Raw genomic sequence first — 15,903 nt, forward strand, 5'->3', positions numbered from 1 at the left:
TCACTCGCTGTCGTCCTCTGTTACATTCGTCTTTGTTATTTAGTGTATCTGTCCGTCCGTCTGGTCATTGTCTTTCCATCTCTCTGTAGTTTATTTCTCTCGGTAGTGTCTATCCTGTGCTGTGTTCTGTACTTTCCAGCATTTACCCGATGGGTCTCTTCTCACTGCTCTAACGTGATGATGTGAACCATCGTTACCACCATCTGTCTGTCACTCACCTTATACTGCTTTATCCTTCTGTCTTTTCGCTGTTGGTTCGCTCACGCAACTATTACACACCTTCTTGTTTGATCTTTCTTCCACACTTTCTTAGGTATTTTCTAAGCTCTATCCATGTGCCGAAACACCTTCTTCTTAGTGGTTATGTCACCAAATATTCTATGTCGAATAAGGAAATCGTTTTATCCTTATGATTAGTAGTAGTGTAATCCGTTAAAGTCGTTATTGTTTTGCGTTCTTCCAATCCTCTGTTTGTGCCTTCCTCTTGTGACACAACACTCAACCTAACCGTTTTTCCTGTTGTTTTTTTTCTTCCATAAACGTGTACCGTTTGCAGGTGGCGACCAAAATCATGAAACAGATGATAGAACAATTCACTGCCTGTGATCTGTTCGGGCGCGTCAACTACGAGTATTATGCACGAGTGACCGGGCGTGTCCTGCGCGTCCAAGACGAATGGATATGCTCGTTCCGCTATCCACCACCGCCCCGGGGCAAAACGGCACAACAGCACTATGCATGTAAGTATTGTTGGCCACGACCGTGACGCTACATACAATCGAGTGGTTCTCGGATTGGCCCGGCCGGGTTGTCGGGTTGTGCGATCTCCTCGGACCGGCCGATCCGAATGCCGTTGTGCGGATTTTTGAAACGGAATGTGTGCGAGTGTTTTTGCATGTGTGAAATAAGAGATAGTAGATTGTGTTTTTGTTTTCGTTTTGTTTAAGTGATTTTAACTATTTGAAGCTGAGTCTACAAATGTCACCATTTTTATTTGTTTTTTTTTTTTTATCTTGTGTTTTTGCACGTTTGATTTCGTTCAATGATTTTGGGTTGACATTTTCAAGCAAAGAAAGATTTACTTTTATCATCTATTTTCTACTCTCTTAAACACTCGCTACACACTTCTGTCCCCTTTGGTTTTTGTTTATCATTTTATACATCTTATTACATCGTTAATTGAGTTTTTCTTTTATTTTACCTTCTTTTTTCTCTCTTTTGTTTCTTTTCATCCCTACTTCATATTTCCACATACGCTTAATGTTGTTCCATGATTTTCCATAATTTTGCTTTTGTTTACCTTTGTGCGCACTGGTTTTGTTAATTTTATCATCTTTTCGTTTAATTATTTCTTCCAATGCTCTAAACTCACACTTTCTACAATACCAATACCTGCAAACCTTTGCATTTTATGTTTCGAACACACACACAACTCTTCTCTTCACAACTTCTCGCAAAAATCTCGTGCCACAAACTTATCCTTTTTCTACTTGGCGATTTGTGTGCGTGTGTGTGTGTTTTTATGTGTGTATAATGTATGCGCCCATGTTTTCACTACCTTATCCGTACTGACCTTCAACGTTGGAATCAATCATCACCAAAAAACCGATGGGCACAACCAAACAAACCAAAACAAAATAATAATAAAAAAAAACTCTGGAAAACCTCGTACTACTGGACGGACGACACACCAACAACCACCACCACCACCATCCCCCATCCTGCCGAACACTTTTCCCGATGATGATCGTGATGTGTGGACCGTCGATCATCGCAACAGTAAAACTAGCTTTAGAGACCGAAAAAACCTGGCTGCAATGTGAATGCGAACGATGGGGTCTAAGTATGTTTTTTGTTGTTTTTCTACTCCTTAAATGTGCTTTGTTGGCTAACATCTTAAGTAATTGAGCATATCTTTCGGTAACTGCAGTAAGACAAAACCTATGTCCTATGATTTATTAATATTACTTACATCCGTACACCCTAAACATATTGGTAGTGTAGGAAGAGGTTGAATTTGAAAGTTCACACTCCTTTACAATGTTTCGTTTCTCCGTTTTCGTTTGGTGCTCTCTCTCTCTCTCTCTCTTTACGTACAAATGTGTCTATTGTTTGAAGCTGTGTGTTTGTATACCCTTCACTAACGATCGTTTTTTTCCTTCCCCCGTGCCAACCTGTACTTTTACGGATCCTTGCTCATCGCTCCTGTGGCGGAAACATCGTGCGGCACCGTGCCTACCTGCTGGGATTGCTGCTTCAATCGGACAATCTGCCACACACCACACCAACTACAGTCGCCCAGGAAGAGTCGCACTCAACGCCGGCCCTGTTGACCACGGGCGGTCCGAACGTAGGTAACTCGGCTGTATCTCTCGGCATCATTCCAGAGCACTCATTGCTTGAATCATGCGCTCGGCTTTCTGTGTCGCTTGAAGGCCCGGGGATATTCAATGTGCAAAAGTCCAGCTGCTCCTCGTCGTCCCATTCGTCGTCGTCCAACACGCGGTCGGGATCGCAGCATCACATGACGCTGGACGAACTGCGGGCCGTTAATCGGTACGCGGAAAGTACCAAGAGCCTTTCGTACCTGCCGCAGGTGAGGGACGAACTTTTTATCATGTAGTGTGTGCGTGCGTGCGTGCGTGCGGGCCCCGCCGTGGTCTCGAAGGATTGCCGGAACAGGGACCGGAAATGTGTGTGTGTGCGGTGTGTGCGCGCCTATGTGTGTGTGTTGTTTAGTGTAGCATATGCCAATTTCATTACTTTTAACGCTCTGTTGTGTTGTTTGTAATGCTCGAGGATGTGCAAAAAACAAAAACATAAACTGCTCTCACTGCTATGCTACTAGATACACACACACTTACAAGAATTTCAAATAGAAATTAAATGCAACTACACGAGCTAAATAATACAAAGCACAACACCACCACACAAAACACAAGCAGAAACACTACTACACCGCTTTGGTTTGATTTATAATATTATAACAACAACCCCGGTAGCAGGACGAATGATTTTCCTACTCAACTCTCAACTACTCAACACTTAATAGCATAAACAGCTCTAATAATCTCTAATCATTGCCCGATTGCTTATTCTGCTGCGCCTTCATCCACGCGCGCGCGCCCTCTGATGGGTGTGATGGAAAGCGGGGGAAGTCCCCCAACTACATTTGCTACTAAAAGCGTATCATTCCTGCTGGGATCACACCTGCTTGGCATTATGTTTTTTTTTTTTGTAATTTGGTGAATCTTCATGTAAATAGCGGCATTATTAATAATACACACTAGCGGTAGAATTTGAATCTTATTTCAGTTTAGAGCAGTTAGAAGAGCGAGAGGGCATATTTGGCCCATTAGCATTAGAAAGAAGGTTTACTATGTTTGCTACACGAGAGTGTACTCGTGTGATGAGAGCATCATCATCTTACTCACATCTTTTGATATAGAATTGATCATTTGCGAGCGATCTAATCACAATCGAACCCGAACCTCGAACACAGCAGCACGTTATTCTCGAAATGTACACACAAGTATGCGTATATTGTAGCTTGAGTTTTGAGGGTAGCAGAAGGAGTACGTGTACTGATGAACCAGTAAATTATCAGTATCATTTGCCTAGGTATGGATAACCACATTGCGGAATTATTTAGTTGTATAAGGGCGAGCGCGCGGTACAGGCATGTATCACTGTAAGTTGCTGTAGCGGGCTAATCTAAAAACGCCGTAGTAATTGAACTCTCATTTTTATCCCTTTTTGACGTGCTGATGAATGCTAACTTTCCTGTAAATCGAACCATCGAGCTGCGAACGTGGTTGGATCTGTTGACGTGTGAAGCGTTTGTTTTTGCATCGGCAAGAATGGATAAAAATATTCTAGAATGGTGTGGAATGAATAATGGTGGGACGTGTGGTAGGAAGCGAAAGGAAGGAGGTACACGGTAAACTATCACCCCCAAAGCAAGTAATAAATGTAACGTAACACACACACAATGTAACACCAAATCTGTATTCTGTAATACTAACAAAACCGCAAACCAAAAAAACAAAACAACCATACTGCACTTTTTGTTTTAGTGTCGCGTCGTCGTCCTGGTGGCCTATTTGTATTGGTATTTGTAACACGTAATGACAACTTCATAAACGGTTTTGTTACGATCAGTGTATTAGTGATGGGAAGAATGAAGTTTTCGTCGGAAACAATTCTGGATAGCTTCAAAAAAGTTTGGAATCGATTCTGCATAGTAGGTCCGGAATCAGAATCGGCTCCGGAATCGACTCCAAAATCGGCTCTGGAATTGGAATCGGCTTCGAAATCAGAGTCAGTTTCGGCATCTCCATAAGAATAGGCGTTGGGGTCCACTGATTCTCATTCCGGAACGAATACCAATTCTGGTGTCAAATCTGATGCCGTTTCCAGAGCAAATTCCGAATCCGTAGCCGATTTTTGAGCCAATTTCGGAATCGATTCCGTATTCCGAATCCTGTGTCGACTTCGGAATCAGCTCCGGAATCGACTCCGGAGTCAACTCCGGAATCGGCTCCGGAATTGACTCAGTAGTCAACTCTGGAGTCAAGTCTGTAATAGGAATCGAAATCGGAATCGATTCCAGGTTCTGAATCGGCTCTGGAATTGATTCCGAACACGGAATCGTGATCGGGTAGGTCGGATTCCGAGCTCCCCACCACTATACTGTATCGTTTTGAAAACTAAAGAAGTTCGATATGATATTTTGGCAATAACGATGCTCTTGTGAAGAGTGATTGATTGGACAAATATTGAAACGAAAACAAACAGAACGTTTATGTGAAATTTGAATAGAAAGATGTTATTTCCAGAATACTAGGGATATTGCTCACTTAATTTTGCCATCATTAAACAGTATGCTTTTCATTTTGGACAGTGTTTCAAAAACAAAACCGAAAAAAAGCGGTGGGTTTGTGTTTTATTCGAAGAACGTCGATCATTTGTGTCTTCTCATCTGGCAGTTCACAATTGTGTCCCATTCGCTATCGAAAGCAATTGTAAACATCTGTAATCCGTTGTTCTGCTCATTCAATTAATTATGCTATAAGTTTCATCTGTTCGTGATAACAAACGTAACCTTTTCTTGTCGCTCTTGTCGCTGATTTTGTTTTTTTTCCTTTCTTCTGGTTTTGTTTTCCCTTCCCTGGTTTTGTATAGTTTAACTAATCCGCCTACCCCCCATACTGACAGACACAGACACTGTCTAGCAAACAATTAAAAAACACCCGTTTTTTAGTGCCTTCGCAGTAGAGTAGAGCTCGGCATGTGGCTGGTTACAATATAGATCGTTTAGTACACACTCTGCACTCTACTGATCACGTAAGCGTACAGTTGAGTTGAATTTAAAAAAAATGCAACCAAATAACCACATTTTATAATGTGGTGTAGTGTACTCGTGAAGTAATAAGAATTAATATAATCTTTGTCCCATTTTTTCTTCTCTCTTTCTCGCTCTCTCTCTCTCTCTCTCCCTTTTCCTGATCGTCTGCGTCCTCCTGGTCTGATCTCCCTCCGATCATCCCCACCGATACTGCGGGCTCTTTATGTGATGTGAACAAACGATTTCTAAACACTGATTTAATCTCTCACCCTACCACCCTGTACCCCTGTTGCGATTTCGATGCGCTCGATGCTATAGGTGCACGAGCGGCAGGCGGCAAGGATGCGAACCCGCTCGGAATGGTTCCTCGGGGCGCGGGGCAGCTCGCTGGAGCTGTGCCACGACGGACCCGGCTCGCTGATACATCCGCAGATCGTCACCTCGACGCCGATCCCGGGAGCGATCGGGCACGGCCACCATCATGCGCACGGAATAATCGGTACCTATGATAGTATAGAGCATTTGTACGATGTCGATGTTGTTAACCACCAAGACCAAGCGAACCACCAACACCACTACCACGATAAACAGTCCCACCATCATCACCATCACCATCAACACCATAATCAGCATCATCCTTCTCATCGTAACACGCACGAACATGCTGCTCATCATCATCACCATCATCACCAGCACCACATCACAACGGCTGTGGACGTGCAAAAGTCAGCTGCTGCTCATTCGCCTCGCCTCCCTCGCATCGCTAGCAATAACGAGCACACCTCAACATCGCGTAACGCTACTAGTAACACCGGTCCAGTCTGCTTGCCAAATGAGCGTCACCATCCTTGCCCGTCCTCGCGGGCCGATTCTACGACCCTCTCCCCCGTGCAGGAGCAACTGCCGCCCCAGCGCAGGCAGCCGACGTGCGATCACAGATACCGAGACATCGAAAAGATTGAACCATACTCGGATGAGGATAACAACTTCGACGACGAGGACGACGACGACGATCTTACGATCGTGCCGCATGACGAGCTGGATGGCGATGAGGGTGACTTTGCCATCTCCCAGAGTCACCACTTTGACATGCGTGCGGAAAATCGTCGTCGTCGGCGGCGGCGCGCACTGTTGCGCCGGAACAACTCGTACGATCGGATCGTAGCGTCGTCTGCCGATGGGGCGGCCAAATCCGTCGGCGATCGGGCGGGCAGTTCCGGCCTGGCGGGACGTCGTCGGCCCGAGTCGGCTCCTGCCGCGGGGGAGCAAAAGAAGAATCGACCCACACCAACACCAACCACCCAGCAACCCTCCACCTCCTCTTCCCACCAGCATGCCATGACTAATCCTAATACCGCTGTTACTACCGCCTCTACTTCGCTCAGTAACAGCAGCAGCAACTCTGCTCCTCCCATCCCGACATCCTCCCGACGTTCGTTGACCGCAACTAGGCAGCACGACAACAGTAGTACGCTTCACGGTGGCCGCAAAGCACAACACCACCACCACCACCACCACACGAGCCGGCGTTCCAGTAACGTCAGCCACTCGATCTCGATCGGAAACGGAAGCACTACAACGCTTTCGCGCCAAAGCAATCTGTCGATGATCGTGTTTTCCGTGCTGGACTTTTTGTTCTAAACGCTACCACCACCATCGAGGTGTGTGTGTGTTGCTACATGGAGCGAGAGTGGACAGGAGAGGAAGCGAAGGCGCAACAATGACTTTTTCACACCACCACGCGTCCCCAGCAGTGTGTGGATGTGAATGGTTGATGGCGGCGAGTGTTTTGGGTTGCTTTATTTCTGTGTGTTTTTATGCTAATCGCACGTTACAGAAATCTGTATCTACCATTCCCCATGTGCGGTCGTGTGAATGTGTGTGTGTGTGTGTGGTATTGTTTTATTTTTTTATTGTAGGGAATGTTTTATTAATTTTTTAACATAGTCACTTAAGACGAACGATAGTGCGCGCGTGCGTGATAGGGCAGGCAAAACAAAGGATAGTTTTTGGAGGTGATATTTGGTTTTAACCAAACGTATGATTTCACTACTCATTGTACAAGACAGCACAGGGCCAGCAAGCAATGCCTGCCGACAAAAGTTCATTATTTATTGGTTTTAGTGTACGCAAAGTCATTAAAATTACGATTAAATTGATTTCTCTAAACACGATCATCATCACCACGAAAGTATATATGAGCACAACATGACAAATAGGCGAGAAAGTGAGACGAACGAAATAGGAGAGTATTTTTGGTTTGTTATAGAAGCACCGTTTTTTTTGCTATCCTTCTCAAAATGCTCTTCCTGTATTGGATGCAATCATTTTTTTTCGCTCTCTCAAAAAAGTGTGCTATGTCTGGGAGTTACCACTGTCTTTGAAAAGACCGAATCATGGAAAACACCCGTTTTAGCCGCCGTTTTTATAAGACTTTGTGATTACTACCGCACATTCCAAGGGCGCGTTAGGGCATCCCCACTAGGGCCGTTTGCTGCTTTCATTATCAACTTTTTTTATTTTGCTCATTACGCACAGTGTTTCATTATGCTGCTTTGTATATAGTTTGAAGCACAAAATAATGTTTTTTAAAATAATTTTGTATCATCAATTATTACTGACCTGGAGCAATGGTTCAGTTTTTACACATGACGTAGAAGATGGTAGGGAGGTAGGAGAGGAACAAACAGGATAAGCAGACAGAGACCGGCTCACGAAGACAGTAATACGCGGTGGACAATAAACGAAAGGAAGTTCCTACTTTTATTTATAATATAATTTTGTTTACTGTGTTTTGTTTTTTCGTTCTATTTTGTGTACGTCGTTTGAGTGCGATCGATACTTGATTCTTCCCCTTTGCTTTTGTTTAACGTTTTTAATATATACTTATCGCAAACACACGTCCCTCCCACCCTCCCCCGCAGCAATAATAGCGTCTAAATATCCTCAAACATAATGACAAACAAACCAAAATCTAATACACCACGCGGTTGTTTCTATAAGTACCAAAACACTACTATCCAAACCTGCTTCCCCACATTAATACTCATGCGTGTGTAAATAGCAAATATGTCCTCCAATGTTTTCGGTTTTTACTAATGCTTTTCTCTCACAAAAGTCTCTGGAGCATTCGCTTCGAAGCAAAAGCAAAAAGACCTATTCTACACAAAAATTAACCAAAAGGACCCAAACTTGCATTATGTTTGACGGACGTTTTGGACAAACAAAAAAGGGGGCCTCGCCACTTCCACCTTTTTTTGGGGTGGGGGTGGATCGGCCCCCCTCAAAAAGGAATGGCTATTAACGGGCGTGTGTTTTCTCTTTCTCTTTTTTTCCTTTCTCTTCTTTTCTTACTCTTACAATGGTTTCGTTTTCTTCGAATTGATTTGATTGCATCCACTTCTTCTTCTTCTTCTACTCATTCTTCTGACGTTGACTGTTTGGTCGATTATGTGTTGAACTTACATCAGTTTTAAGTATCGCGATGCTGCTGCTCGTCATTATTGTGCTTCACATCGTCGCACCGTACTGTCTCGTGCGGATAATAATACAAGTACTAAGATAGTTCCGAATGGCGACCACTGTTCTGTGATTTGTTTGTTTGTTTGGGTGTTTTGTGTTGTCTCTGTGTGTGTGTGATACGATAATGTGTGCAATAATAGGAGTGGTTTGGGAAATTGGAAATACTAAATCATTATTTTTTGTATATTGGTGCCTTTATTTTTCGATTGATCATTGTTTGTAAGGGCACATTTTAGTTTTTCTTTGTTATTGTTGAGTTTTGTTTTTATTTCTCTTTTTGCCTAGAAATGGTTCTAATTGTTTTGTTCATATTCTCCGGTTCTTTATTTTATGTACTATGTTCAGCTTTTTCGTTGTTGTTTTTAATTGAAACATGTTTTAAATTAACTTGTGTACTTTTTTGTGAACTGATAGTTTGTATTAGCCAATTAAGGAATGTTTTGCTAATTTTGTTTATTTGATTTTTTGATGAGTGTTTGGATTTTTTTTTTGGTATTTTACAATCAATCATTTCATCATAATTCACTTGCGTGTTTTCTTCTCTCATTGTATAACATTATGTCATTACAAACATCTACTCATCGATAGTAAATTGATTTCATCCCCACAAGACAATTCAGAAAGTGGTTTGAACAATGTTTTTTTTTGTTTATGTGTAAAAGCTGCGTGAGAGTCCTGCTACTTGGTTCTTTGGCGCAGCGTCTCTCACGCCAGCCTCTGTACCTTGGCTTGTGTACAAATATCATTCTAAAACATAACTTTTCTCTTTTTTCTATCTTTCTCTCCGGCCTGTTCCGCTTCTACCCTGTGTGCTATGTCGCTCAAAATTCCAAAATTCCCCCAAAATATGACGGCCCCCATATCCCGCCGGGGTTTGCCGTATCCTTGTGTTGCATCCAATGTGTGCATTTTGCGTGTGATTTTTGTTTTTATCTTGGCGCCCGTTTACTTTACTTGCTGTGCCAAACCATTATTTCATTCTCTCTCTCTCTGAATCGATCCACACCCGCGCGCGCCCCTTCTTAACACACGCAGTGGGAAACGTCGGTTTGAGTGCATCGGCCGAGTCGGTCCATCAGTCGTCGGCCAAGCGATCCAGCCGTCGGGGCGGCTCCCGGCACGGCCATCTGCATCGGTCTTCGTCCCGGCGCAACAAGGAGAACGGTTCCTCGCGCTCAAACAGCTTCCGCAACAAGGCGAACGGTGCCGGCAAGGGGGCGGCTAATGCGAACCCATCCACCACCACCAACAACAACAACCAGCACGGCACGGGCGACACCATCATCAACAACCACAGCCTGACGGTGGTCCAGACGGGCAACAGTAATGCCGGCAGTGGCACTGGCGGTTCAACGGGCTCGATGACGGCGGCTGGCGGTCCGCTTGTGAGCGGGTCCGGGCGGGCCCGAAAGCAGCGCGCAGTTTCGTTCGAACAGACGTCCACGACGACCGCCGGTACGATGACCACCTCGAGCTCGGTATCGGGCGGTGCGGCCGGCATGAACTGTTCCGTCACCGGGTGCAGCCTGAACCATCAGGCGGGTGGTCAGGTCGGTCCCCGCGGTGGCGGTGTCGTCTGGCACGAGTACGCGTCGAAGTCGCTGGACGAAAAGAAGCTGCTCACCAAGCAGAACAATGTGCCGGGCGATGGTGGCGCGGATGCGGGCGTAGATGGCGTCCTCCCGGTCGGTCGGCGCAGCATCGTGTCGGTGTGTGTGAACGATAGGCAGCTGCCGGACAGTGACGATGACTGGCCAATGGTGGACCAAAGTCAGTCGGGCGCTACTGCTGCTGCTGGTCAGCTTCATGCTCAACAACTACACCATCATCATCATCATCACCACCACCTTCATCATCATCATCATCATTCGGCGAGCAGTGGCAATGCAGGGACACCGGCAACGACAACGGCACCGGCAAGCACCACCATGAGCTCGTTACTGCATCACTTTAAACCGCCACGAATATGATTCTAAGCAGGCCATTTTTACGCCGTTTGAAGTTACACGTTGCTATTTAATGAAGAGTATTCGATTTTGTTTTCAAAGCGTGTAAGCAACGGGGAACGACATTCGAAAGCAATCGAACGAGCCTACAGCAAAAAAGGGAAAAGATCATCCATCGTTTACGTGAATGTTGCTTTAGTTAGCCAAGACTATGTAAATTTTCTATTGCGTAATACTAATTTAGGGTTTGAAAAGGGGGCTATACGAGCGACGCTGAGAGCTAGGCTACGTTTTAGTTAAGAATTGTACTAAGAATCCGATGCGATAGAATTAGCAACATCGAATATGGGTGTGACATCGGGTTGAGACTTTCGGTAGCCGCGCAGCATCTTCACGCGGCTTGTTGGAGAAGAATCTTATGACAAACGAAATTATGTTCATTTCTCATCGCCGCCCCTCCTCTCGAAGCCTCGAAAAGCCAAACATGCCAAATAACGAAGAAGTAATGCGTGTGACAAAATCGTTTAAAAAACTGCAGACTGTTTGCAAATTTACTGACCGAAAGCACCGTAGTAGCAGAGAACACGGTTCAAAGGGGGACGTCTATCCCGCGCATGTATCGTGGCAAAAGTATTATTGTAGAGTAGAGGATCAGAAGATCAAAATCGGAACTCGGAGACGGAGTGTTTTTTTTTGAAGGATTGACGCTTTCGTCTGTCGTATTGCAGGAAAAGGCAAAAGCAAACAGTGAGAGATGAGGTGGATGCATTTTTCTCGTACCCGCACGTCTATTGGTAGGAGTAAATTCGTATCCACTAGAAAACCAGCACAGTGGAAAGCCAATTTAATGCGTTTTGCTGTAGCCCATTGGGTGCAATGCTTTTTCCTGCATCGGCTATCATTTAAACTCGTTAGTTCCCTGTATTTCTGCTGACCGGCATATCGGTACAACGCAGCCGCGCAAAGCGTCACAATCGTTTACATGACGAATGCTAGGATTAATTCTCTACCGCTAAGGTACACGTATATTTGTTCGTTTTAAACTTAAGAAAACGGTGCGTCGAAAAAGTATATTATTTATTTGATAACAAAACAGTAAAACTATGCATGGTACATTCCTAGACGAAAGAGAAGCTGTGGCGGAAGTAACAGCAAAGCATACGAACGAACACAAGCCAGCAGAAGTAGCAGCAGCAGGTCGTGAACACGTGTCGGTGCGTTCGGTGTTTTATACTTAAGAAAAACAAAACAAACAAACAAACTTTTCTCATTGACTTATCCAAACGCGGAGATCGCATATATGAAATAATCGTGACGGCGTGATGAAGATACATTGCTCAATGGCATCGCGTGACTAAAACCAGTGTCTCCTCTTTGATATTTGTAACGACGACAAATCCAAGCTACGAATATCTACATGCGCTAGGGTGAAACGGTTACGGAAAGCATTAAATTACCATTGCTTATATAGCTGTTTGCTGTCAATTGATTTTGATTGAATTTTTATACAGCTATGACTATGTTTTCCGCAATTGCTGGAAGGTCTAAAATGGATTAGGAGCTAATTGCACAAACATTTACGCCCAAAGATCTAACTAAGCGAAGGAAAAAAAGGCTCTCTACATGTCTACTTTTGCTACTTTTTTTATTTTAAACATCGATATCTTGAGCAGGACAACTGAACAATGAAAAAGGAAATTTTGTGTAGCCATAAGCTGACTGAGAGTAGAAAAGATTTGCAATCCAATGTTTTTTCCGGTGGTGCTAGGCACTAACATCACACTCAACCCTGAAGAAAAGCAGCACCAGCGCCATCTATCAGAATAAAACAGCAAACAGATATCGAAACGCTTGAATCTGGATTGGGGTTTGTGTCTGGGATAAATTCAAATGAAATGTATTACAAAATTATGTTTTTTACTTATTGGCAATATGCTTATTACCAAACTATTAAAACCTTGAATTTACCTTACCGCCTTTTAAAGTAATTTTGATAAATTCTAAACAAATAAATGTATCCAAACAGAGCGAACAAATTTTTGAGGTTAAAAAAACAAGCACAGATAAAAGACACATTTTTCAGGAAGCATATTACTACTATATTTATTAACAGGTACAGCCGTAAAGCGTTTATATGTTTGTAAAATCTTAAACAGTATGTTGGTAGTACATTTTCGGCCAAAACTGCAAAATGTTACGTATTTTAGAAGGACCACGATTCGCGTTCGCTGCTGTGCAACCTATTTGCGTATTACTTTAACCAGTCTTCTTATGATATTGTAAGCGACAAACGATACCAAAACAAACAAAAACACAAAACGAACTCTTTGGTAAGGGGGAAGCACACGAAACAATCGATCAGTTTGATAAATGTGATGCAATATTGAACTCTTTGGACACGAATCAAGATAGAGCATTTGTTATAGAAACAAGAAGCTATTTTCTGGCTTCTGTTTTTTTGGTGGTGAGCTAGCGAGAAATGGAAATTATTTCGAAGGTTCGTGCATAACAGAGCGTGCAGCGTGTCCTCACAATTGAAAGAATAGTTAGATCTCTGGTTCTTAAGCAATTGGAATGTTTTATGCGGCCATTCAAGTAATGCATATTTTGTATCAATTGTTTACACTATTTATGGCAATCAGATCCATCACAACGTCTATACAAACCACGCACGGCGGGGGTAATGCGCTTACGCCTATAGCGATCGAAGTTGAGCCCAAAAGTGGACCGAAAACGCACAACTCTACAAAAAGAAAAAAAGATCAATCTTTCCTTACACGTTTACACTGTCGTCATGCTGTGTTCAGAAATTCACGCTTAGGTTTACTTTTACTCCGCGATCGCGTATGTCGAGCGCGACAAATCCGAACGAGAGACGATGTGTTCAATGTACTAACACGTAGCACAAACTGAATGAAAAATCGTGGCAAAACAAAAGTGTTTATGTGTGTTTAAATGCGATAAATATTCATAATTACTTTAAATCTTTTGCAATCGCGTTCACAATGCACAGAGACACAGACACACACAGAAAAATAAAAGCAAACCAACGCTTTATCACAAGCGCTGGTGATGAAGCTGTTGTAAATGTCGAAAGGAAGCAATCATCGTCGAGCGTTGAGGTGGTTGAAGAAAGTGGAGGGAAGAAAAAACAAACATCTACAGGATAATTACGGAAGAAGCAGTACTAAAAGAGCGGAGCGATGAAACGGCGGAGACAGATGGAGAAGAAAAATACACAAAATAAATTTTAAAAACCCTTTACGAATCGTCACAAAAAAGTAATAAACAACAACCGTATATCGAACCCAGTTTATTAATCTAAGACTGAAAAAAATGTATGGAAAATGAAATGGTGTGTGGCTTTTTGTTTGTGTGTGTGTGTTGATTGATGACAGTGATGCGCTTTGAGTGATGTTAACCTCATCAGAAGTACAGCCTTAAGTGTTGCTCATTGTTTGCGGGTTTTTTTTTGTATCTATGCGTAAGTTAGCTCTCTTTTTATTACTTGAACAGTTTCACGTCACGTACTACCAGGAAAACCTTTCACGAAACTCGACCGTCACCGGTTGGCTCAATTGAATCGAGCGCATTAACGAGATTGTCAGCCGGGAGGATGTCACCACCAGGACATCAGCTTTGTGCTGACACCAACGGGATCTGGATCGCACGATGGCAAAAAAAAAGAAAAGGTTAAAAATAAAAGCAAACAAATAACAATGGGAAGCGCGTGAAATCGTATCTCATCTAATCCGTTCACATGCGAACGGTCATCATTGCTTTATCATCCCCCCCCATGTCCGGTCAACATTTTATGCTTGCGCACGTTGTTGTGGTAGAACAATACAGCAAAACAATCATTGGCAACATATTTTCATTCCACGTGGCGTCCTGGGTAGGCTGTGGAGAGCGAACTGTCGCGTTGACAAAAGAAACGGCCTGTTTGTGTGTGTTGGTTGAAATAAAATTGTCTCCAAAAATGTGCTGTGCTGGTGTGTTTTGTTTTGGTGTCGGTACGGTCAGCCCGCAGGTCCATCCTTTGATGGAGGTGAATAAAAACGGATCCAACCGGCCGCCGGAGTGTTTAACTCACCAAGACAGATGTACCGTCGTTATGGAGAAGAATGGTCGGTCGTTGTTTGCGGTTTTTGCTTAGTGTGACTGAATTGAATTTGTGTGAAGCACGCTGGAATCCCTGGGGTTGGAAACAAGGTAAGTCCAGACCAGATAACTACGCTTTCAACACTCCCGTGTGTGTAATGTTCCGTGCATGTCCTGCGTTTGTGTGCGTGGGCTACGTTGACAGGATGAAGCGAAAGAATGAGCAATGATGTGGTTAGAATTAAGTAGCGATGCTTCCTGTTTAGCAGATTAACTAACACTTGACCTTCGGACAATAACAAAAAAGGGTATCACACAAACTTAAATCCTCTCCATCTTTGGACGGTTGGTAACCTTTTCATTGCGCCGTTGCACTGTACCCACAGGCTTTGATCGGCTTAACAGGTTGGAACATCACACGTAACTGCTACTGCTACTGCCCCCTTTTTAGGTGTGTGGTTTTGGTGTCTCTTTTTGTTCTTTTTTTCTTACAACTGGGATTAAGCATCAAGTGAGCTTTGTTGCTTATTTATGTGATATAAAAAGGGGAGTGAACATGTCCCCACTAGGGCTCGGTTTTGGTAAGTTTGTTTCATTAGTTTTGGGTATGATGTTCTTTAGAGGTGGATGTCCAAAATGGCTTAGATCTTCTCTCTAAAGTGCCTCTCTATTTTGTTTTGTGGAATGCTTCTTCTAGTTTCTAAAAATATGAGAATAGCCGCGTTCCTTTTCCGTCAATCAATCATCTCTCATTTTATGATTATTGGATTTTGAGGACATATTTTGTAATCTTTTTAAAAATGTCTGCTGTCTACGTAAACCAGGCTAATGCTGCAACGCGGGATCTTTTTTTTAATAAACACAGGAGTTACTTGGATTTCTTTTTTCCACGAAATTGGTTGGTCACATTTTGCACTACAATGAAGTGAAAAGTTCGAGAGTTTGAATGGGAATCGAACTTCGTGTTGCTTTGCAAGAGCCAGCGCC

At 43.4% G+C, this 15,903-nt stretch overlaps 1 protein-coding gene across 9 annotated transcripts in view; it reads left to right on the plus strand.

Moving 5' to 3' along the window:
* LOC120899795 overlaps positions 1 to 14,168 on the plus strand; it is a 41,651-nt gene extending 27,483 nt beyond the window's left edge. For 6 of the 9 annotated variants that reach the window (XM_040306012.1, XM_040306017.1, XM_040306015.1 and 3 more), the window contains 4 exons: positions 557 to 740; positions 1,781 to 1,843; positions 2,295 to 2,596; positions 5,666 to 8,125. In XM_040306012.1, the coding sequence (XP_040161946.1) occupies positions 557 to 740; positions 1,781 to 1,843; positions 2,295 to 2,596; positions 5,666 to 6,988 (1,872 nt within the window). In that variant the 3' untranslated portion in view covers positions 6,989 to 8,125. Of the gene's footprint in view, positions 1 to 556; positions 741 to 1,780; positions 1,844 to 2,294; positions 2,597 to 5,665; positions 8,126 to 8,817; positions 8,901 to 9,904 lie in introns of those variants that run through there. The other 3 variants (XM_040306021.1, XM_040306020.1, XM_040306019.1) reach the window with 3 other exon arrangements.
* Positions 14,169 to 15,903: the final 1,735 nt, after the last annotated feature.

Source organism: Anopheles arabiensis, chromosome 3, assembly GCF_016920715.1.
Source record: "Anopheles arabiensis isolate DONGOLA chromosome 3, AaraD3, whole genome shotgun sequence".
NCBI classification, from domain to species: domain Eukaryota; kingdom Metazoa; phylum Arthropoda; class Insecta; order Diptera; family Culicidae; genus Anopheles; species Anopheles arabiensis.